The sequence below is a fragment of the Macaca thibetana genome, chromosome 4, assembly GCF_024542745.1.
Source record: "Macaca thibetana thibetana isolate TM-01 chromosome 4, ASM2454274v1, whole genome shotgun sequence".
Lineage (NCBI taxonomy): Eukaryota > Metazoa > Chordata > Mammalia > Primates > Cercopithecidae > Macaca > Macaca thibetana.
Genome location: NC_065581.1, coordinates 52,992,070 through 53,017,079, shown reverse-complemented (window position 1 = coordinate 53,017,079; position 25,010 = coordinate 52,992,070). Strand labels below are relative to the sequence as shown.

General features: G+C 44.0%; 1 protein-coding gene across 2 annotated transcripts; it reads left to right on the top strand.

Moving 5' to 3' along the window:
* On the top strand, positions 1-21,983 carry MCM3 (minichromosome maintenance complex component 3). 2 transcript variants are annotated; one of them, XM_050789248.1, is made up of 17 exons: positions 1-239; positions 1,736-1,848; positions 2,267-2,475; positions 2,949-3,079; positions 5,849-6,087; positions 6,595-6,703; positions 7,784-7,937; positions 8,277-8,408; positions 8,995-9,203; positions 11,863-12,037; positions 12,425-12,551; positions 13,646-13,796; positions 16,899-17,039; positions 18,001-18,104; positions 18,953-19,038; positions 19,515-19,584; positions 21,227-21,983. In XM_050789248.1, the coding sequence occupies exons 1-17, from the start codon at positions 27-29 to the stop codon at positions 21,423-21,425; spliced, it is 2,562 nt and encodes an 853-aa protein (XP_050645205.1). In that variant the 5' UTR covers positions 1-26; the 3' UTR covers positions 21,426-21,983. The 2 variants fall into 2 exon arrangements, with proteins under 2 accessions (XP_050645205.1, XP_050645206.1); XM_050789249.1 differs by lacking the exon at positions 1,736-1,848 and having other exon boundaries at positions 187-239.
* The last annotated feature ends 3,027 nt before the right edge of the window (positions 21,984-25,010 follow it).

Genomic DNA, 25,010 nt, shown 5'->3' with positions numbered 1-25,010 from the left:
ACAACTCAGCCAATCATAATGTTTATATGCTCCCAGGGTCCCCGCCTCTTCCTCGAGGTAAGCTTTGGTGGCGGGAAAAGTTCGGAAGTTTTCGCGCCGGGGTGGAGTCATCTAGGGAACCTTCGGGCTACTTTGGTAGAGGTAGTTCTTTGGCAGCGGGCATGGCGGGTACCGTGGTGCTGGACGATGTGGAGCTGCGCGAGGCCCAGAGAGATTACCTGGACTTCCTGGACGACGAGGTGAGGGAGCCGCCGGCGCGGGGCTTTAGCGCTCGGAGCCTCTGCAGAGGCGTCCCGGGAAGCGAGAGGCCCGCCAGACCTCCATACCGTGTGCTGCAGCGGAGCCTGCCGGGCCCGAGTCTCCAGCCCCAATCTTGTAGCTTCTAACGCCGGACTCGCTAGTTTGTGTTCTATAAGTGAACTCTTAGGAAGCCACCTTTCTCCTAAGTACAAGCGATGGTCCGGGCACGCGAAAGGCGGCAGTTTCCCATTAAGTGCAAGCAGATTGGCAAAGCCCACCTCGGCCTTTTGCATTTCACTGCTCTCTCTTGATTTGGGGAGACTCGGGGAGGGGGGAGGGGCTGCCCTAGGGCTATAGTGACCAGCCGCGTTGCAGAGTGCTCAGATTTTAGGGACTGACTTTTTACCAGGAGGAAAAGACTCCCTAATTCGGCTGCATTCTTTTTCAATACCAATTAAGATGCAGATAAAAAGTGTTTTGTGTGCAGGCCAAGGGGATTTTATGTGCAACCCAAGACTTAAAAGCCATAGAATGTTGAAAAGCTATCTTGAAGGGTTGATGATGTGACCAAATAGCTGAGATTCTCTATTCCTTTAGGGGTATGAGAACGCTTTCCGTATTGCAGAGATGATTGGGGAAAATACTACTTTTTACGTAATTCTTTTTTTTTTTTTTTTTTTTTTTTGAGACGGAGTCTCGCTCTGTCGCCCAGGCTGGAGTGCAGTGGCCGGATCTCAGCTCACTGCAAGCTCCGCCTCCCGGGTTCACGCCATTCTCCTGCCTCAGCCTCCCGAGTAGCTGGGACTACAGGCGCCCGCCACCGCGCCCGGCTAGTTTTTTGTATTTTTTAGTAGAGACGGGGTTTCACCGTGTTAGCCAGGATGGTCTCGATCTCCTGACCTCGTGATCCGCCCGTCTCGGCCTCCCAAAGTGCTGGGATTACAGGCGTGAGCCACCGCGCCCGGCTTTTTACGTAATTCTTAAATGAAAAGCCATTTTAATGTGACTATTAAGAGTCCGTTTAATTTACATTTTTATTGTATATATTTGAAGTGCACATGTTTTGATATGCGTGGTGAAATGATTACTACCGTGAAACAACATAACCATCTATTCGCATTGTTACCTTTAACATTCGCATTGTTAGGTTCAACTTAACATTTTAAAAGTTTGCACTTACTGTCCTTTTAGACTTCTCGAGCTCATTTTAATTCTCCACTAAAGACAGAAATTACAGCATGCAGAAAGGTCGTCCATGATGATGGGAATAACAGCATGGACCTTGAAGAAGTCATTATCATTCTTACAGTCCCCTCTTAGGATGTATTTCGAATCTAAAGATAGTGAATGAAAGGGAGAAATTGATGAGCACATACATACTGGGGATTCAGCTCTGCTGCAGAGATTGACGTGGCTATCTGGCTGTGAGAACTACTTCTGTTTAGAAACGTTTCTGAATTTGTGGCTATGGTGATATGTGGTGGCTGTTTTGCAGGAAGATCAGGGAATTTATCAGAGCAAAGTTCGGGAGCTGATCAGTGACAACCAATACCGGCTGATTGTCAATGTGAATGACCTGCGCAGGAAAAACGAGAAGAGGGCTAACCGGTGAGTGGCAAGGAGATACACTCGCTCTCAATGAGAATGGCTCCCTTCCCTCTTGGCCAGATTGAAACAGCCTCTCAGGAAAGGACTTGTATGAAATAGGATTGATCTAGAAGTCCTCATAGCTCACCTGCACCTATTATTATTTTTATTTTTTCCGAAAAGTAGGTGGTTGGCATTTTCCTCCCAAATGCTCCTCCTTCCAATGTTTAGCTGAATATGATTTTTATATCTTTGATAAGTTGAATTAAAGTTGGTCCTTAGTTCTGGTATTTTACTGAGTCTTATAGGATGGCAGGAGAAAGCAGAAGCTGGATTTTCTCATTGTTTTTAATGATCCATTCAATGATCCTGCTGTTTTGAGGATCCATTGTTTTGAATTCCGCCCTGTCTAATTTTTCTTTCTCCTGCCCGTGTACAGGCTTCTGAACAATGCCTTTGAGGAGCTGGTTGCCTTCCAGCGGGCCTTAAAGGATTTTGTGGCCTCCATTGATGCTACCTATGCCAAGCAGTATGAGGAGTTCTACGTAGGATTGGAAGGCAGCTTTGGCTCCAAGCATGTCTCCCCGCGGACTCTTACCTCCTGCTTCCTCAGCTGTGTGGTCTGTGTGGAGGGCATTGTCACTAAATGTAAGTGGGTTAAAGGGGGCCACTAAGGAAATGAAGATAGAATAAGACAGGGAGGTGGGGAAAGCAGGGGAGGCAAAGTAGATCTGGGTAGCTTGTGGCTTCAAAGAGGTGGAGCACTGGAATTATGTGGTAAAACTTGGAGGGGCTTAGGGCGTACATTGATTAGGGGGACCTTGAGTAATCACAGGTGTTAGTAGAATGATGAATTCTGCTGAGAGCTGGAACTCCTGGCAAGCTCTCATTCCAAACCCTAACTCCACCTATTTCATTAGTTGGGATCGGTGGTACTTAAAATTTTACATGGATATGGTGGTGGTCTATATATAAATAAGATGAACAAAAGGTAATATTGAAATATCATAACCTAGTGAAAAGAACACAGTATTTGGAGTCATAGGCTTGCATAGGTTTGGGTTCCACTTGTATCATCGTCTAGTTGGGTGAGTTTATATGTGCACATTTTCCATTCCTAGGTTCTCTAGTTCGTCCCAAAGTCGTACGCAGTGTCCACTATTGTCCTGCTACTAAGAAGACCATAGAGCGACGTTATTCTGATCTCACCACCCTGGTGGCCTTTCCCTCCAGCTCTGTCTATCCTACCAAGGTAAGGGGGATAAACTGATTGAGCTGTCTTGGAGGTTGGAGTCAAAGATACCTGTTTTAAGGCAAGGAGTTTTGTAATATCTGAAGTCTTTTTTCTGTAAAGGGTGAAAAATAAGGATTAATCCAAAGGAAAGATTGATTGCAGGCCAGAGTTTAATATGAAAATCCCACAATTCTTATTTATTTATTTGTTTATGTTTAAAGATGAGGTTTTCCTATGTTGCCTAGGTTGGAGTGCCGTGGCTATGCACAGGTGCAATCATGGTGCACTAAATTTGCAAACTCCTGGGCTCAAGTGATCCTCTCAAGTAGTTGGGATTACAGGATTGTGCTATGCCACCTGGCTTCACAATTTTTTTTTTTTTAAGAGACAGGATCTCTGTCTCTCAGGCTGGAGTGCAGTGGTGCGATTATACAACACTGAAGCCTGAAACTCCTGGACTCAAGGAATCTTCTCACCTTAGCCTCCTGAGTACCTGGGATTATAGGCATGAGCCACCAGGTCTGCTAATTTTGTTTTCACTTTTTTCTAGAGACAGGGTCTTGCTATGTTGCCCAGGCTGGACTTGAAATCCTGGCCTCAAGTGATCCTCCTGCTTCCATCTTCCAAAGTATTGAGATTACAGACATGAACCACCATGCCCAGCCACAACTCTTATTTTTTTTTTTTCTAGATGGAGTCTCGCTCTGTCACCCAGGCTGGAGTGCAGTGGCGTGATCTTGGCTCACTGCAAGCTTCGCCTCCCGGGTTCACGCCATTCTCCTTGCCTCAGCCTCCTGTGTAGGTGTGACTATAGGCGCCCGCCACCATGCCTGGCTGATTTTTTGTGTTTTTAGTAGAGACGGGGTTTCACCGTGGTCTCAATCTCCTGACCTTGTGATCCGCCCGCCTTGGCCTCCCAAAGTGCTGGGATTATAGGTGTAACTCTCATTATTTTCTTAAGAAAACACTTGTTCGTTTTAGAAAATTATGGAGTAGTCAAAAGAAGATGTTACCTACATAGATGTTTTAACAACGTTATAATCATATAATTTTGTAATCTGCTTTTTAAAAAGTAGAAAAATATGCTAGACTGTTATGTAATCTTTAAAAATATTTCGTTGTGGGTTTGGGAGAAGGCTGGCATAGGAAAATGCTTCCTTTATTCTTAGTGTTCAGATTGATCTGAATTGAGGACAATGCAAGGCTTTCCTCAGGAGACAAAAGATCATTTTAATATTGATTACTTGATGCCTGAACTCATTCTATCAAAGAATTCCTCTCCTCCCCTCATCAAATTTTAATTGAGAACTACTGTATTGAAAGCACTGTTAAGTGCTATGGAGGACAAGGATATAAAGAAGACCCAGTCCTCGCCATCAGTCTTCACAATGGTGGAGAAATGAAACATATAAACAAAAACGAGAATGAGTATCTTAGAATTATAACTTAAGCATACTTTAGCATCATTTCATCTGGAGGTAGCTCATCTGGAGGTAGTTCCAGATGAAATGCTGAGATCAGAGAAATTAAACAATTTGCTTATGGTCCCAGTTAGTGATGGCCTTAAGGACTACAACCTGTGTCTCTTTAGTTCATGCCAGTTGTATTCTCTAAGTCATTCTGTTGTCTTCTTTGGACCTTAAGGTCTCCACTTTTCTAAAATTTCTTCTTCAGGAAGTACTTGGGAAGTACTCTTCTGCTAATTACTGTGGCCAAGCTTCTTGAAAAGTGAAATACATTGGGCCAGATCTTCTGGAGATTGTCTGTGATGGTGCTTAAGAGCGTGGGCTTTGGAGTTAATACCTGTGTCAAGTGCAGACTCTTACTTAACTGTGTGACCTGGGGGAACTTATTTAATCTCTCCTAGTCTCCTGGTTTCCTTGTCCATGACGTGTGAAAATATCTTCTTTACAAAGTTGTGATAATGATATGAGATAATTTTGTGAAGTAATAGCACAGTGCCTGGCACATAGCAAACACTCAATAAGTGACAACTGTGTTTTTAGAAAATTCAAATGTGAAGGAAGTAAAACTTCAGTATACGTACAGGAAAGCTCACATAAGTGTATAGTTTGATGAATTTTTACAAGCTGAGTATACCTGTGTAACCAGCTCCAAATGAAGAAGTATTAGCACTCAAAAGTCCCTCTTGAGGGCCCATGTTACCCAGGGGTAACCACTATCCTGATGTCTAACCCGCATGGATTACTTTTGGCTGTTTTTCTATTTTATTTAAATACTCTTTTGTGTTGGGCTTCTTATGCTCAACATTGTGTTTATGAGATTTATCCATGTTGTGTATAGGTGTGTTTCATACATTTTTATTGCTGTACAGTATTCATTTATGTGACTCTACCATGTTTATTTAACCCTTGCACTATTGATGGCATTTTTATACTTTTAAATTTTTGACTATTAGGCATAATGCTGCTATGAGCATTACATAATACATGCTATGCATGGCTTTGGGTGAACGTTTCTGTTGGGTATTACCTAGAAGTGGAAAAACTGCTTCAGAGTGTAAGCATATATTCAGCTTTAGAGGGGAAGTAAGAATCTTAATTTAGATGTTAATATAACCATAGTCCATTCAGACTGTGGGTTGCCCCTTCCATTCGATGCTTGTTACTAAAACAGAGGGGAACACAAAAAACTAGGGAAGGTACTTGACTTTTTTTGTTCCTTAATAATGAAATTTTATGAAGTCATCTTATTTGCCATGACAGGTGAGTGTGGCATTTTTAAGACAGGACAGAGTTCACTATCCCTCTGTGTGCCTTTTTCTAGGATGAGGAGAACAATCCCCTTGAGACAGAATATGGCCTTTCTGTCTACAAGGATCACCAGACCATCACCATCCAGGAGATGCCAGAGAAGGCCCCAGCTGGCCAGCTCCCCCGCTCTGTGGACGTCATTCTGGATGATGACTTGGTGGATAAAGCAAAGCCTGGTGACCGGGTTCAGGTGGTGGGAACCTACCGTTGCCTTCCTGGAAAGAAGGGAGGCTACACCTCTGGGACTTTCAGGTAAAGGGTCTGCCCTAAAGTGTATGTAATGCTGTTGATAGGTTCCATTTCTGGTAATAGCCTTTCTCCAGTTTGCCGTATTCCAGAGTTATATCTGATAGGTGGAGCACTCTACCTTTCTGGGAGACAGGATACCTTCAATACCTCTTTTCTATCAGATAAAGCTGGTGATACTTACCATCATATGCCAAAAGTGAGAGTTATTGGTGACAATGATTACAGCCTCATGGCTTTCCTGGGAGTTTCTCATTTAATTACGCTTCGTCCCCATACACAGTTCTGTCTGAAGCTCTGTGGGTCAATTCCAGAGGTGGGGCATGATCAGCATATTTGGGTCACAGACAGAACCAGTTGTTTAATTCACAACAACTACCTGCCCCCTCCTCCCCAGTTCTGATTGGCTGGTCTAGTTTGGTAGCCTAAAAAGGCTTACTACTGCTGGGGGTACTAGCTACTAATGTTAGAAATTGAATATAACGGGCTTCCTCTTTATTCTCTTTGTTCCAGGACTGTCCTGATTGCCTGTAATGTTAAGCAGATGAGCAAGGATGCTCAGCCTTCTTTCTCTGCTGAGGATATAGCCAAGATCAAGAAGTTCAGTAAAACCCGATCCAAGGTCTGGGCATCGTTTAGAAATTTGAGGGTGGGAATGGATTTCTAAGAGTTGTGTTTTGGTGCATGGCTGTTTTTGTACTAGATTAGAAGAAGATCAAAAAACATTTTTTTGTCTAAAGTGTTTGGTGTTAGCTTCTTCTATTTTTGGGTAAATCAACACATGAAGGGTGTTTTTGCTGTTTGTTCTTTAATAATTCTGTTATTAAACAATTTTAATACCTGCTACTTGCTGGGCTGCTAAATGAGCCTAATAGAAATATTAGGATAGCTGTTAACTTACAAGTGTACCAATAAGTCTGTTAATTACTGAAGACATTGGTGATGCATTACTACTTAAATATTTTTTCTTTTAGTTCTCCAACTTGTTTTTCTTATCTTTTTCTTTTTAAGATAGGATGTATATCCACATTTAGAATTGAACTACATATATGAATGTGTGATGATAAAGGTTACTGTTCAAGCATAGTACATGTTCTTATTAAACCTAAAATGTTTTGAACCTGGGAATACTTTTTTCTCTTAGAGATTAAACCTCTAAACAAATTTTGAAATTTGAAATTCTGAAATTCTGCCTCTGTGCCTACTCTGATAATGGCCTGATAGTGTGATTTGTCTTAGAGAAGAAACTTGCAATTAGGAACAGTGTACATGTTTCTATGTTTCTTCAAGTATTTTCTTTTTTCTTCTTTTTTTTTTTTTTTGAGATGGAGTCTTGCTCTGTCACCCAGGCTGGAGTGCAATGGCGCGATCTCTGCTCACTGCAACCTCTGCCTCTTGGGTTTAAGTGATTCTCCTGCCTCAGCCTCCCAAGTAGCTGGGATTATGGGCACACGCCACCACACCTGGCTAATTTTTTGTCTTTTAAGTAGAGATGGGGTTTCACCATGTTGGCCAGGCTGGTTTTGAACTCGTGACCTCGTGATCTGCCTGCCTCGGCCTCCCAAAGTGCTAGGATTACAGGCCTGAGCCACTGCGCCCGGCCCTCTTCAAGTATTTTCTATAGGCCAAAGTATATAAAGTGGAGCTCTACAAAGTCCCATTGAATCTCACTTAGGCTTGCCATTGGTTTTTTCTCCGGTAGGATATCTTTGACCAGCTGGCCAGGTCGTTGGCCCCTAGTATCCATGGGCATGACTATGTCAAGAAAGCAATCCTCTGCTTGCTCTTGGGAGGGGTGGAGCGAGACTTAGAAAATGGCAGCCACATCCGTGGGGACATCAATATTCTTCTAATAGGTATGATGTTGGGGATTTGCTTTAGACTGTTGTTCTTGTGTAGTGGTTGTCGGGACCTATAATATGTAAGATTGTACATTCTGTACTTAGCAGTATTTCAGTCCTATCAAAAGGCTAAAATGAATCTTTTTTTTTTTTTTTTTTTTTTATCATGTCTGGAATTCTTGATTTATAGTATATGATATATTCTTCCATGAGTGGTGAAGGGAAAAGCGAAGGAAATAATATTAAAAGCCAATTACTGTATGACTGTTGTGTCAGGAGCTGTGCTAGAAAGGCAGAACTTGCTGGGGGTGCTGGGGAGTTTCCTAGAGTGTCATCACTGCCCCCACCCTACAGGAGACCCATCGGTTGCCAAGTCTCAGCTTCTGCGGTACGTGCTTTGCACTGCACCCCGGGCTATCCCCACCACTGGCCGGGGCTCCTCGGGAGTGGGTCTGACGGCTGCTGTCACCACAGACCAGGAAACAGGTAAGGGTATAAGGGTCCTTTGCAAAGGCCCAGCAGAGAGACTGAGCGTAGATCCTTTGTGTGCCCTGGCTTGTGTTCTGAAGATACAGTTGGTAGGTTAGTTGAGGCCAGATTATAGAGGACTGAGTATTCAGCAATGGTGGGTGAGTTATTTAAGTCTTTGGTTCATCTATTTACAGGAATGTTTTCGATTTGAAACAAAGTCTTAGCACTTTAGAAAGGAAATAAAAATAAAGATTGTACTATTTTATGAACTAGAGGAAGGGATTTGGAGACCAGTGAAGAGAAGGCAGAGGCCTAGTTGGGATATTACTTGAGGATGAGGCCAAAGAGAGACTCTATAAAGGAGATTTGTGAGAAGCTAGTTACTTAGGGGTCAAAGTGGGACAAAGAGATACTATTAATATTTAGGTTTAAGCTGAAAAGGTGACCCACCAGAATTTCCTGTAAGTTTCTCGCAGCCAACACACCGTTGCCGCGTTCACATGTGCAAAGTGAAAGATTCCTAGGAAGGAGATTGAAATCCTTCCCTTCTGGCCCCTATAACCTAGACTGTAGCATGTATTTTTACCTCCTCATTTCCCAGGGGATCGTCGTCTGGAAGCGGGGGCCATGGTCCTGGCTGACCGAGGTGTGGTTTGCATTGATGAATTTGACAAAATGTCTGACATGGATCGCACAGCCATCCACGAAGTGATGGAGCAGGGTCGAGTGACCATTGCCAAGGCTGGCATCCATGCTCGGTTGAATGCCCGCTGCAGTGTTTTGGCAGCTGCCAACCCCGTCTACGGCAGGGTAAGTAGAATCAGGCCCCAGCTATTGTCCTCACCTTCATTTGATTTTGCTGACTAACTGGGCTGAGAAGTGTATTCTAGGTGACCCAGGGCAAAGACTAAAAATAAGGCCATTTTCTTGTTATTATCATTTGTTTAGAGCAGGGTTCCTCACCCATTCCTGCACAGCAGACTCCCCTGGAAAGTTCCTTATTTAAAAGTAACTTTTTAACAATATAGTTAAACAGTCCATTTAACATATTTAACAGTCCATTAAATAAAAGGACTACATGCATGTGGCGGAGGAATTTCTAAACAGAACAGAGCTATAGTATGAAAATGAAAAGACTTGCTTCTCTCTCCTGTCACTTTGCCAAGAGGTAACAGCTTTGAAGTGTTTAAGGAAACAAAAATTTAAGCATGTACCAGCAAATACACTATTTCCTTGTTAAGAGTTATCTCTTTATCTTTGTTTTTATCATGACTGTGATGTGCTAGATATAATCTTTCATATTTGTCTGTGCCTGGGGTTTGGTGAGTTTTTCCTTTTAAAAAAATAGATTTCTAGTATTCCATCATAGGGATGTATTTAACTAGTCTCCATCTGATGGGTATTTAGTGGCTTCCTTTTTTTCCTTCCTATTTTGAATGAAGCTGTAGTGGCCATCCCTTTATGTGTGTTTTGTTACAGATTTGGGAATATATCTGTAGTATAAATACCTATTAATGAAATTACTGGATTAAGAGTTATGTGCATTTTTCTTTTGGTAGAGATTGCAAAATTACCCTCTTTAAAGATTGTACCATGTTAATACTTCTATTAATGAATGCTCATAAATGCTTTGTATTTACCAACTCCTTTTATTCTATCAGTAACTACCTCACAATGTATAGTTATCTTTATTTTACAGATGAGAAAATAGAGGTACAAAAGATTATGTAACTTGTTCAAGAGCCACAAACTTGAAAATGGTAGAGCCAGGATTTGAGCCCAGAGCTCATGCTGTGTCCCGGCAGTTTATAATCCTACAGTGTATGGGAACGCCTTGTTGCGATGGTGTTTTTTATACATACAGTTGCATGGTCCCCAGCTCAGAGTTTCTGAATTGAAATCTCTGAGTTGGAGCTCTTGGTAGCTATGGTTTAGAGAGGCTCTGCAGGTTTAGTTTTAATGTGTAGCCAAGGTTGAAAACCATAGGTTTTAAAATTAATGATGGGGCTGGGTGCAGTGTGTCATGTCTGTAATCCTAGCACTATGGGAGGCTGAGGTGGGAGGATCACTTGAGCCCAGGAGTTTGAGACCAACCTGGGCAATATAGTGAGACCTCATCTTTAAAAGTAAAATAAAGTCAAATAAATGATAATGTGTGTTTATGTCATTTTCTTTTTTTTTTTTTTTTTTTTTTTTTTTTTTTGAGACGGAGTCTCGCTCTGTCGCCCAGCCCAGGCTGGAGTGCAGTGGCGCGATCTCGGCTCACTGCAAGCTCCGCCTCCCGGGTTCACGCCATTCTCCTGCCTCAGCCTCCGAGTAGCTGGGACTACAGGCGCCCACAACCGCGCCCGGCTAATTTTTTGTATTTTTAGTAGAGACGGGGTTTCACCGTGGTCTCGATCTCCTGACCTTGTGATCCGCCCGCCTCGGCCTCCCAAAGTGCTGGGATTACAGGCGTGAGCCACCGCACCCGGCCTGTTTATGTCATTTTCAAGAGTGATTGGGAAATATAAGAAAAATGGCAGAACCTGAAATGTGAACATGGTCAAAATCATTATTACCTAAAAGTTGTTATGTTCTCTGATTGTGAAGTGTATGTGGATGGGTAGGTATCTGTCCAGTAGGCCCAGAATTGAAAGAGTATTGGGGTTTTTGAATCCCGGGAAAAACTCCCTTGATTTTTTTTTTTTTTTTCTGAGACAGCGTCTTACCCTGCCACCCAGGCTGGAGTACAGTGGAGTGATCCTGGCTCACTGCAGCCTTGACCTCCCTGGGTGCAGGTGACCCTCCTACCTCAGCGTCTTGAGTAGCTTGGACTACATGTGCACCACCATGCCTGGCAAATTTTTTTTTCTTTTTTAATTTTTATAGGTACAGGGTTTTGCCATGTTGCCCAGGCTAGTCTCGAATTCCTGGCTGAAGCAATCCACCTGCCTCCCAAAGGGCTGGGATTACAGGTGTGAGTGGATGTGCCTGGCCAGTTTCTAAGATGTTATGATTTGTACATCATTGACCATTTTAGTTGAGGTTTTACTCATATCTTCTGATATTTTGCTCATATCTACTCATATCCAAAAAGTTCTAAGTGCTTGTAGCCTAACCAACTTGCTCTGTCTTTATGACAGGTAGGGGAAAGGGATCATCTCTCAGTCAGGTCCTGCCTTGGGAATGAGAGGAGCAGAATAAGGTTTGGGAATGAGGGGCCTGGTTTAGAGACCTACATTCAGCCTGTTAGAGGTTCCTGTAGTAGGATGTGGGGCTTCCTAGGAAGCTCAGTTAAAGAAGGGTTGCAGGTAGAAGAGATGATTTACATTGTTTAATGGCTTTAAAATACTTCACTTTTTCACTGTTTTTTGTCTGTTTTGCTCTTTGAGGTCAAGCCTTCCATTCCCACTCCCAGAATTGCAGCAGCCTTGTTCTTTCTTCCTATTGATGTCATGCCCACTTCTGTTGTCCTCACATTCCCCAGTATGACCAGTATAAGACTCCAATGGAGAACATTGGACTACAGGACTCACTGCTGTCTCGATTTGACTTGCTCTTCATCATGCTGGATCAGATGGATCCTGAGCAGGATCGGGAGATCTCAGACCATGTCCTTCGGATGCACCGTTACAGAGCACCTGGGGAGCAGGATGGCGATGGTGAGGCTATGAGAATAGTAAGAGTAACTAATGGAAAGGGGCTAAACAGGTGGTAGTTTCTCAGGCCCAACCCAGGTGGTGGTAGGTGTTTCAGTGTCTGGGTTGATGTTGAAGAGCCCCCAACTGTTTAGCCACCTCCCCTTCTCGCTTACTGGAGGTTATCCTAAGGTATGTCTTTTGTCCATTTCTGGGTCTGGGAATAACTTTGAGCATCTTCTGTGGGCCAGGCAGTTCCACCATCTTTATCTGTGGGTTCCATGTGTCTGATTCTTTTTGAGCCCTTTCTTTATGAATCTTGGTGTCTTCCCTTCTTGTGCTATAGAAAAAGCAATTTCCCCTGGGTTAAACTCTTTATTACTCTCCTTTCTCCTAACTTGGGTATACCAGCTATGCCCTTGGGTAGTGCTGTGGATATCCTGGCCACAGATGATCCCAACTTTAGCCAGGAAGACCAGCAGGACACCCAGATTTACGAGAAGCATGACAACCTTCTGCATGGGACCAAGAAGAAAAAGTAAGCATTCTCATAACTCTGCCTCAAGGGAAACTGAAATTTGTGTTATATTAGAACATGTGTATGTCTAAGCTTAGCTAAGGCATTATGTGCCCAGATCAAAACCATGCCTGGAGTCATAACCATGTGGACTAATTTTCTTTTCTGGGTCCACAATATATCCTTTATCCTGGCCAGTTGCCTTGTAAATGTTTGGGTGATTCAGCCCAGGTTCAGGTCTTTTTTTTTTTTTTTTTTTTTTTTTTTTTTTTGAGACGGAGTCTCACGCTGTTGCCCAGGCTGGAGTGCAGTGGCGCGATCTCGGCTCACTGCAAGCTCCGCCTCCCGGGTTCCCGCCATTCTCCTGCCTCAGCCTCCTGAGTAGCTGGGACTACAGGCGCCCGCCACCGCGCCCGGCTAATTTTTTGTATTTTTAGTAGAGACGGGGTTTCACTGTGGTCTCGATCTCCTGACCTTGTGATCCGCCCGCCTTGGCCTCCCAAAGTGCTGGGATTACAGGCTTGAGCCACCGCGCCCGGCCCAGGTCTTTTCTTAAAATAGAGTTTGGATGACATGCCTAACTGATGGTGGGCGTGCCTTATACATGAAAGATGGCACGTGTCATGTAGCCATTTGTGATGAAGGGTCAGCAGATAGGAAACATTTGAGACTTTGTAAGTAGACTTGGGTGAAGGAGACGTGTGTTCAGGTGCTCAAAGCATGAAATGTGGGATCTTACACCTCTATTTTTGGTCATGATGCAGTAAGAAGCATAGCATAATCTTCAAAGCTGTTGGTTTAAAAATGCAGAATTTGGAGTCAGAAAACTTTGAGTCTACTTCAGCTTCTCTGAGCTGTAGTTTTCCCACCTACAAAATAGAGCAAATAATAACCTAAACTTTTTATCTAAACTACCTAACTCACAAATAATACCCAAAATAATTAAATAAAAATATGTGGAAGAATCTTGTATATGTTCCATATAAATGGGAGTTATGATAATGGGTTCTAGGCTTTGTCTGTTTTGATCCTGGCTTTTCTGAGAGGCAACGCCACTAATCCAGGCAGGTGGTAAGGTGTGACAGGGAGATGGAATTCACTGTGTGTGGCTCCAGGGAGAAGATGGTGAGTGCAGCGTTCATGAAGAAGTACATCCATGTGGCCAGAATCATCAAGCCTGTCCTGACACAGGAGTCGGCCACCTACATTGCAGAAGAGTATTCACGCCTGCGCAGCCAAGATAGCATGAGCTCGGACACTGCCAGGGTGAGTGCCTAGGGGAGCCTGGGCCTAGGATCCCTTAGGTATATGGCTGGGCAGGAGTCCTTGCTATCTGGGAGCTCTGAAAGCATTTTAACTTAGTGACTTTTTTCCCTGGTCTGAAGAGTTTCCTGTTACACAATTTTAATCATTTCCTTTTATAAAGGAAAATGAAATAAGGACCCCAGAGGTAACATGTCTTTCATTAGTTAAAATGACATTGGCCTCCAGAAGCTATGATTCATTCAGCCAACATAGGAGTGACCTAGACTAGTGACCTAGTCGAGTGACCTAGACTAGTGACCTAGTCTCTCTTACAAGCAATGTAAAATTAATAAGCACTCTTTTCAAAGAGCTCAGATCCAGGATGGGGAAGCACAAAGGTAGATAGAAAGACATCCGTGCATATTTATAAATATTTACCTCAGTGTGGTACTTACAAAGGAATGAATATGAAAGGCTATTTGAGTATAGATGAAGAAAGTGTTAATTTTCTTTTAGACTTCCCTGAAAGGGTATGAATGTCAAGGAAGGATTCCCAGAGAGTACAATATTTGGACTGGACTTTGAAAAAATGACTAACAGGCAACCATGATGGTTATTCAGAGCAATTTCTGGTAACCTAATATAGCTGTCCATGAATTTGTCTAAATCTTTTTTTTTTTTTTTTTTTTGTGAGATAGAGTTTCACTCTTGTTGGCTAGGCCGGAGTGCAATGGCGTGATCTCAGCTCACTGCAGTCTCCACCTCCCCGGTTCAAGCGATTCTCCTGCCTCAGCCTCCGGAGTAGCTGTGATTACAAGCATGTGCCACCATGCCTGACTAATTTTGTATTTTTAGTAGAGATTGGGTTTCGAAACCATGTTGGTTAGGCTGCTCTGAACTTCCGACCTCAGGTGATCCACCCGCCTTGGCCTCCCAAAGTGCTGGGATTACAGGCGTGAGCCACCATGCCCGGCCCAAATTTGTCTAAATCTTTTAGGGGCAGTGGATTTTGCGGCAGAAAGACCCAAGTCCAGAACTCTTATTATGTGACATAGACATAGACTTGGATTAGACATGATCCCAGATCATCTACTCCAGCCTCACCCACTCTGTCTTCTCAAATCCCTGCTGGGACTCTTTTGAGATGGAGTCTTGCTCTGTTGCCCAGGCTGGAGTGCAGTGGCATGATCTCGGCTTACTGCGACCTCTGCCTTCCGGATTCCAGCTGTTCTCCTGCCTCAGCCTCCTGGGTAGCTGGGACTACAGGCCTGTGCCACCATGCCTGGCTAATTTTGAATTTTTAGTAGAGACGGGGTTTCACTGTGTTGGCCAGACTGGTCTCAATCTCCTGACCCTCGTGATCCGCCCACCTCGGCCTCCCAAATTGCTGGGATTATAGGCGTGAGCCACAGCACCTGGCCGGGACTTTTTAATACCCCCAGTGACAGCATGCTCAGAACATTACTGTTTTGAAATTTTAGAATATTTGTTAAGCTTAAACCTATTTCCCCACAACTTTTACCTGTGGCTGTTGGTCTTGTTTTCTGGAGGTTGTGTATCACCCGTCTTCCTCATTAAACAGCTTACTTTCTTTTTAACTGTTCCTTTCCCCATGCGAACTTCTGGTGTGTGGCCCGCCCTCTCATTGAACCTAGAACTGAGCATCATACACTATTTTAGTTGAGGTCTTAGTGTGAGGTCTGTAAGTGAATTCCAAGACAATTTGGATTCTCTAGGTATGCTATTGCAGGCTAGGATTTCACCAGCTTTTTAAGTGGTTCAGGAATTAGAACTTGTCATGGAGTATATGACTTCCAAACTCTGGTAGCTTTCTAAATTATTACAAAATTTAATGAATGATTTTAAATGTGAATGTATTTAGTTTTGAATGTCATTGTGAATATACACGGTAATTTAGGAAACTTGAAACAAGAAGGGACCAGGATACGTCAGTGATGGGTCATATAATGGGAGACCTGGAAGGTGTGACAGAAGAAGTTTCTTTTTTTTTGAGATGGAGTCTCGCTCTGTTGCCCAGGCTGGAGTGCAGTGGCGTGATCTTGGCTCACTGCAACCTCTGCCTCCTGGGTTCTCCTGCCTCATCCTCCTGGGTTCTCCTGCCTCAGCCTCCTGAGTAGCTGGGATTACAGGCACGTGCCACCACACCGGGCTAATTTTTTTTGTATTTTTAATAGAGACGGGGTTTCACCATGTTGGTCAGGCTGGTCTCAAACTCCTGACCTCATGATCTGCCCGCCTTGGCCTCCCAAAGTGCTAGGATTACAGGTGTGAGCCACCACGCCCGGCCTGGAAGTAGTTTCATGTCTGATCCCAGCTCTGCAGCTAGCTTTTGGACTGTGGACAAATCCTTTCACCTGTCAGGTCAGCTTCTTTATCCATAAAATGAGAGGATTGGACACATCAGAATCACCTGAAACTTGTACACATATCTAGTCCCAAACACAGATTTCTGATTCATTCATTTCCAATTCATTCTGATTGATTAGGTCAAGAAGGCCATTCAGACAATAGCATTGTAAAAGGTAGAAGCACCCCGGTTTGGTATTCACCGGTCCCTGTGAGAAACATTTGTTAGGAATGTGTCAGAGTTCTCCTTCTCTGGACTGAGTTTACTCAAGCTACATATTTGTCCTCAGATTACTCCTTTCCTATCCCTCCTTCAGTGTGACTTTGGAAACTCTCCTTGAAGGTCTTTGAGTCCCATTTCCTTCATGTATAAAACTTCTCCAAGTTATTAAGAGGGTGAAATGACAATGTATATAAAGGCAGACTTCCTGCTGCATTGCTGGCCTACAATCACTGATGATTTTTCTCCCTTCTCTTTTCTACACTGTAGTCTTTTATCTTTCCAGTTGTTAGATGCCTAATTTTCTTCCCTGTTCACTTGCTCCTCCTTTCTGCAACAGTCTTGGGTATATTTCCTTGATCCTTGTTGTCATCTTTCTCATTTTTATATGGTATCTATAGAGAACACAGAGCTCTGAATTCTCTGCTTAGGCCTCCTGGGGCTTTTCTGGTAGTGTCATTTCCCTTTCTGTGCAGTAGGATTGATGGGCATGCCTAAAGGATTTGGGATAAGCAATCCTCCCTTTTCTTCCCTAGACATCTCCAGTTACAGCCCGAACACTGGAAACTCTGATTCGACTGGCCACAGCCCATGCGAAGGCCCGCATGAGCAAGACTGTGGACCTGCAGGATGCAGAGGAAGCTGTGGAGTTGGTCCAGTATGCTTACTTCAAGAAGGTGAGGATTCAGATGCCAGGGTATGAGAGGCTCTTCTGAATAAATTACAGATGCATGGGCTTCCCAGCCTTCCATGACTGACAGCTACATTTGGATCGTCAACAGAAAGCAGTATTTGTCTTCCAATGATCAGTCTGCCTCACTCTTTCCTCTGGAACACTCTGTGATTCTCAACCTTGACTGTACCTGAGAATCAGATGGAAAGCTTTAAAATGCTGATTCCAGGGCTCCTAGAGATTCTGGTTTAGTTGATGTGCTATACTTTCAGTCAGCTGCTTCTCTGTGTACTCCTACTTCCTTTGCATCTTAGAAAAAAAAGTGTTTTCAAAAGGGCTACCTTGGTAATCTTCCTTGTCCCTCTGTACCCTTTCCCCTTGGTAGTCTCTTCAAATGTCCCATTGGCACCTCAGAAGCTCATGTTTAAAGTTGAACTCTCAAACTTGCCTCATCCTATTTCCCAATTTCTGTTTGTGACATTGCATCTCTGTCATTTTAGATATTAAGCCTCAAAGCTTAGACTCCCTTTTCCTAGTTGCCCACTCCCGCCCCCGTCTGGTGAATTTTAGTTTTGGGGTTGAGTTGTGAGTCTGATAAAGTCTTCCTCACTTTTTGCTAGGTTAAGGGTTGTCTTGGATTTCAATTAGACACCTGATTTATAAGGAAATAGATTGTTTTCCACTTTACTATTATGTGCTAGACATTTGTTTCTTTATTCAGTAAACATTTATTGAGTACCTACTATATAAACAGCATATAACGTACTTCCCAGCATTTTAAAAAGGTGGGTAGCAGTCTCTACTTCTGCCCCTGGTCCTGGGACTTAGGGATAAGAGGAGCTAGGTAAACCATTGGAAACATGGAAGTCATTCCTGCTTATGGTGCAGAAGAGACTCGGAGTTCTCGATGCAGTTCCCCTGCATCAGTGACCCCTCCAGCCCACCCACACTTGCCTTGGGCCTAGGTTCTGGAGAAGGAGAAGAAACGTAAGAAGCGAAGTGAGGATGAATCAGAGACAGAAGATGAAGAGGAGAAAAGCCAAGAGGACCAGGAGCAGAAGAGGAAGAGGTAAGGTGGGGCAAGCAAATGAGATTAAAAAGTTGGTGGCCAAAAAGTTGGTAGCTCACACTTGTAATCCCAGCACTTTGGGAGGCTGAGACGGGTGGGTCACTTGAGTCCAGGAGTTTGAGACCAGCCTGGAAAATATGGCAAAACTCTGTCTCTACAAAAAGTAGAAAAATAGCCGGGCGTGGTGGCGGATACCTGTGGTCCCAGCTGCTCGGTAGGCTGGGGTCGGAGGATTGCTTGAGCCTGGAAGGCAGAGGTTGCAGTGAACTGGGATCGCGCCACTGCACTCCAGCCTGGGTGACAGAGAGAGATCCCATCTGAAAACAACAAAAAAAGTTCCAGTGGGACTGGGGAGAGGAGTAGAGGGTAGAGGGTGGAATGAGCGCTGCTTATTGATGTCAGGTTGTTCATGGAGGGTGTTCCTAGACCTGTACGGTTTGTGGATGAAGATAACCTGGGTAAAAGAGAGAGAAAGAGAGTGAGACCTTCTCATGTGCTTTTGACCCCTCTACTGAAGAAATGCTAAATAGTAGGAACAGCAACCCAACCACTGAGGGTTTTGAATATATACTTAAAAATTCTAAGGGAAAAACCTTCATGCTTATGGTTGAACTTATAAGGGTGAGTGATGTGGGAAAGAGCATTGGAAGCAGCGCCTGTTTGTGTTCTAGTCTGGGGACTTGGTCGTGTTTAGAACAAGCAGCAGTTTGCAAAGGCCTAAGCCTAGTGCTTCACTTTGACTTAGTGGTTCTGTTTCCTTTTCTCCATAGTTAGAAGCACAACATGGGGCTCCCTTGCCTTTCTGTCTCCAAACTTTCTCTCTCTCTTAACTGCCCTGGGTATTTTAGAAGGAAGACTCGCCAGCCAGATGCCAAAGATGGGGATTCATACGACCCCTATGACTTCAGTGACACAGAGGAGGAAATGCCTCAAGGTGAGTGAGCGCCCCTTACTGATGAAGGAGGTTGTTCCTGTGACTCCTGGACTTTTCCAGTTGCTCTGTGCACTTTAGTTTCTTGTGGACTCTTGTTTGTTTGGCTCCCTGTTTGGGGCCTATGTCCAAGAGGTTTGTCCCAAGAGAGCTTCAGGGGAAACCCACAGTAAAAGCTTTGGAAGAAGCTTTGCTCTATTGTGTACACCTCCTTGATGAACTGTGCTGTGCTATACCTGGTATAAGCATTTCACATAATATGTATTTTGAGGGTCTCCTGCCTCACTAATTCCTTCATCATCCAGTGAAGATTTCCCTTTGTCCTAATTGTTCTGCCTGGCCCCATAAGAACCCTAGGAAATAGGAGTGTTCAGCAGGCTGAGTGAGGGATTGGGAGTGGAGATGATTTCCCTAGTGTTTGTGGAAATGGCTTCACCTTGCTAATCTTCCCCATCTCTACAAACATCAACCCGCTGAAGTACACACTCCAAAGACGGCAGACTCACAGGAGACCAAGGAATCCCAGAAAGTGGAGTTAAGTGAATCCAGGTGAGTAGGGATGTTGCTCCTGCCCCTTCAAGAATTCTGTATCACTGAGGAAGGGACTTTTTTCCCTTGGAGAGGGTGGGAAAAAAACTGCTGGTTATCAGTAAAACACAAAGCTGGAGACCCGCGGCTTTTAACATTTTATATTCTCATTTAATTTCAAACTTACTGAAAAGTTACGAGAAAAGCATGAAGAACTTCTGGATGTCCTTTACCCGGAATCTTCAGTTGTTTAAATTTTACCGTTTGCTTTATTAATAATTCTCTCTCTAAGAATTTGAATTATGTCTGTGTGGGGTTAGGAAGAAGAGTTTTACAACAAGTACAACTTACGTCTTACTGTAACCTCAGATTCTTCTTGGTGGGATAGATATATTTTGGCCATTTGTTTTTGAAATGAATTTTTACCACCAGGGTTTTAGGAAACATTTTTATCTATGAATTTTGTTTACTGAACACCAAAGAAACTCCATAGGCAAGTTTTACGTTTTTTCTTTTTATACTTTAAACACATAACACCATGTATTTACTGAAGAAAATTTGAAAAACATTGAAAAGTATTTAGAAAAAAAGAAATCAATTGTAACTCTATCCCTCAGAGACAACCATTCAACTGTATCTTAAAATGCTTCTTGAATCAGCTTGTATAGATCTCTCTTTTTTTTTTGAGACAGGAGTGCAGTGTTTTTTTTTTTTTTACCTTTTTACAGTGTTTATTTTTTACTTTTTGTAGAGACGGGGTCTCCCCATGTTGCCCAGGCTAGTCTTGGATTCCTGGCCTCAAGGAGTCCTACCTGGGCCTCCCAACCAAAGGGCTGGGATTACAGGCATAAGCCACTGTGCTTGTTTGATGTCATTCTTTTTTTTTTTTTTTTTTTGAGACGGTGTCTCGCTCTGTCGCCCAGGCTGGAGTACAGTGGCATGATCTCCACTCACTGCAAGCTCCGCCCCCCAGGTTCATGCCATTCTCCTGCCTCAGCCTCCCGGGTAGCTGGGACTACAGGCGCCCGCCACTGCGCCCAGCTAATTTTTTGTATTTGTTGTAGAGACGGGGTTTCACAGTGTTAGCCAGGATGGTCTCGATCTCCTGACCTCGTGATCCGCCTGTCTCGGCCTCCCAAAGTGCTGGGATTACAGGCGTGAGCCACGGCACCCAGCCGATCTCATTCTTTTTAATGACTGCAGGGTTTCCATGGTATGGATGGGTAAAAATTTATTTAACGAAATTCTCTGATGATAGACATTTGGATGTTCCCTGTTTACAGTAAAACAGTATTAAATTTATCAGTGTGCACTCATGCAAGTATAGCTGTAAGGTGAGTTCCTAGAAATGGGCTCCCTGGGCCAAAGGATATACACATTTAAGGCTTTAGTAAGTGCTGCTAAATTGTCCCCCATTGATGCTGGCCAGGTTACTGTTTTACAGCCAAGGGGAATGCCAATTTTCCACGCACTAGTATAATAGTTTAACTTTAAAGGGGGCTCCTCAAGGGTAATGCTGCCATCAGAGGCAGATGTGTGTGTGAGAAAGAATATTGAGGGGACACCTCTACTATATTAACACTATGACTTTTCCTAGAATAGCTCTTTCCTGAGAGCATTTGGGTTTGTTTACTCCTCTCCCCCTTTCTCCTGTCTGGGGCAGGTTGAAGGCATTCAAGGTGGCCCTCTTGGATGTGTTCCGGGAAGCTCATGCGCAGTCAGTCGGCATGAATCGCCTCACAGAATCCATCAACCGGGACAGCGAAGAGCCCTTCTCTTCAGTTGAGATCCAGGCTGCTCTGAGCAAGATGCAGGATGACAATCAGGTCATGGTGTCTGAGGGCATCATCTTCCTCATCTGAGGAGGCCTCGCCTCTGAACTTGGGTTGTGCCAAGAGAGTTTCTTCCGTGTTTCCCCCCGTCCCCAACCCAACTCTTTGCCTCTGCTCCCCTCACTAACAGTGTTGAACTGAAGGCGAGGAATGTTGGTGATGAAGCTGAGTCAGGACTCGGTGGACCCTTTGGGAATGGGTCATGAAAGCTGCCATGGGGTGAGGAAAGAGGAGACAGTGAGAGAGGACAAGGACTATTGCATCTTCATTGCAAAAGCACTGGCTCATCCATCCGCCCTACTTCCCATCCCACACAAACCCAACTGTAAATAGCATGACTTCTGAGTACTTTTGGGGGGCACAACTGTTTTCTGTTCGCTGTTTTTTTTTTCCTGCAGAGCACTGTGGTCTAGACTAGGCTTTGGGTGGTTCTAACTGGTGGAGAGAAGCTCTGATGCATGTCATGCTGGTCAAGAGAGCTTTCTTTACAATAGCACCAGTTAAGGCGAATATATATTGTACCACAAAACAAACCCAATATCCAGATGAATATCTGAGATGTTGAATAAACTTAGCCATTTTGTACACGCGGTCTTAATAGTTGTAGTCTGTTTTTCATACATATATTGAATTTTGTTTTCCTTGAGAGCAATCGTGCAGGGTTTGCTGCTCCCGCATTTGCAGCAAACTACCACACGGTGGCAGCAGCCTGCTGTGCGCTCTCTCTGGGGGTCATGTCTCCTCTAGAGACAGTTTTCTTCCTCAGCAGCACCAGCATTTATCAGTCAAAATTGATAGTGCAGACCAAACCCTGCCAATTTAAAATAGCTAAATGGCCAGGGGAGGCCAGTGAGTAAAAGTCCAGGAAAAGAATTACCCCTCTGCCTGGCGCTTTTTGCCTGAATCTAAACTTACCCTTCATAAAGATAGAATACCTGATATGTCAGACACCTCAAAATCCTGGGAGTTCTTGCTCATAATGAGATCTTGTTAGAGGATCCTCTTTTTTTTTGAAACAGGGTCTCGCTTTGTTCCCAGACTAGAGTGCAGTGGTACAATCAGCTCACGACAGCCTCGACCTCCTGGGCTCAAGTGATCCTCCTGCCTCAGTCTCCCGAGTAGCTGGGACCACAGACACATGCCATCATGCCCAGCTAAGTTTTTGTTTTTTATTTTAGTAGAAATGAGGTCTCTCTGTTGCCCAGGCTGGCCTTGAACTCCTGGACTCACATGATTCTCGCATCTCGGCCTCCTAAACTGTGAGATTATAGGCATGAGCCACTGTGCCCAGCCTATAGGATGCTTTTGAAACTACCTGGGTGTCCACTTTTTGGGGTTGGTTAGCCTGTATGCACATAAGCTTGTGATGGGGCCAGGGTGGGACTTCTACTGTTGTACGGTTTGAATAGCTTTTGAAGAATTTTTCAAGTTACTTTAAAAAAGGATCATGTGACTTTATGGGGGGCTTGGGTCACATGGACTGGAAGCTGCTTTCTGGTGGCAGATGTGGCTCTGAAGTTGTGCTAGTTTTTGGCTGTAAGATTGCTGAGGTACTTTCTTCTCTGTTTTTGCCGAGAGTCATCTTTTACCACAAAGCAGGAGATATTCTTTGGTTCGTTAAGACAAAGGGATTTTTTTCTTAAAAGCAGTACAAAATTGTTGGGGAATTCTGTTTTATTTGTGATTTTCCCCCCCCCTCACAGATGCGAGATCCAAGTCCTATTGGAAGTGGTCTAGAGAACCCAGTTTCAAAGGACAGTGCAGTGGTACCAGAAGGAGGAATTTGCCATTCATTGAGCATTGACAATGAGTCAGAAGTTGTGCTAGGTACAGCAGTGGGTGCAAAAGTGGTGCTTTCTTCTCTGAGGCCTCTAAGCTGGGGATATGTCAATATGTTGGTGAAAATTTAAAAATATAAAGTATACAGCTGGGCATGGTGGCTCATGCCTGTAATCTCAGCACTTTGGGAGGCCAAGGCAGGCGAATTGCTTGAGTCCAGGAGTTTAAGGCCAGCCTGGGCAACATGGCAAGACCCTGTCTCTATTAAAAAAATTAAGTATGATTATATACCAAATAAGGGCAGACACAGAGATACAGGAATCCAGGGAGGACCGTGAGGATGTCAGGTGCTACTGATGGGGTACAGCTATGAAGAACAACTCTAGGAGTTTTTAGGGATCTTCTCAAGTGATTTGTTCTAGAAAGGCAAACATTCTGTCAATAGGACTCTTAGTCTGTCCTTCACCCCTGAGGAAACTGAGGCACAGGGTGGGGTGATATGTGCATCTACCATTGTGATAATAGCTGTAATATCAGGTGTACTTTGCTGACCATTTCATCACTCTTCAAACTAGTCAAAAGAATAGTAAGTGGAAGACTATATAGCAGCCACAATAGATATTAATTGTATTAAAATAGCATGACTCAACCTTTCCATTGAGTTTTAAGACACTTGCGTGTGTAGTTCCCAACTTACAATAACAGAAAAGAGCTAGTAAGCTTTTCCAGGGTAGGTTCTTGCTTGTTGACAGGTGGTCCACTGCAGGACCTACTGTGGGAACCAGAAAGAGGCTGCTCAGGTGGGCTGACATGTCTTGAGGCCAGTCACCCCCGAGGGTATCACTGTTGCCACCCTGCAGAGATTGCAGTGGTGACCCAGATTCACCAGAGAAAATCACTAAATTACGTGCCTGATTCCAAAAGAGAAGTCTGTTTACATTTAGGTTTGTCGTCTGAAATACTGTAGTTAAAATAATTTGGGGGGGCTTAGAGAAGTAAGTTGTATCTTGAAAAATGGCACCTTATTCCTTAACTCCCCTGGATAAATGAAGTGGCAACATGAAAGGATGGTTTTCAAAAAGGACAGTTTGGTAAGGATTGCTGAGATTGAATCTCTTCTCTGCAATTTACCAAACAACTTCAGGTAAGTTTTGTGCTGCTCTTTATTTCAGCTGTAAAATGGGGATGATTCTTGCCTTGTAGGATGCTTGTGAGACATAACTGGGAAAGCAGATGGCAGGTTCCCGCCTGGTGTATTACTACTTCATGGCAGTGGTTTGATTACTGCAAGTTCCAGGGCCCATTAAAACAAAGTGATTCATTTTGACAAATGTTTATGAAACATGATCCTTTAATCAAAACCAATTATGATGATTTCACCCTGGCTGCATTCCTGAACTCTCATCCCTTCCCTGCCTTTCCACTCTGATGGTTCCCACATTCTGGTCAGTGTGGCTTTGAGGCAAGCACTTCCCCCCAGAGAGGACCCTCTGGGCGCTAGCTCGGCAATGCATTTTCAGCTTTCTCCTGAGGGCAGTGTTACCTCACAACAGGGCAGGGTGGTATGAAAACATCGAGGGGGATAATGAGAAAGGCTCACAGAAACCAGTGAATCTGCCAGCCCTCTCTTTCTCATGTCTCCTGAGGAGATTTCAGACTACATCAGTTGTCCTAATGATTCTGAGCTTGTGAAGTGAACTCTGCCTCGAGGGTTTGGTCAGTGGAATATGGCAAGCGCAAGAATCACCTGTGTGCTGGCTGCCTCAGGTGCTCAGCCCTAACAACAACTCTGTGCAAGCTCTTTCCCTTCCTTGCCATCCTTTCCCTTCCTCCCTC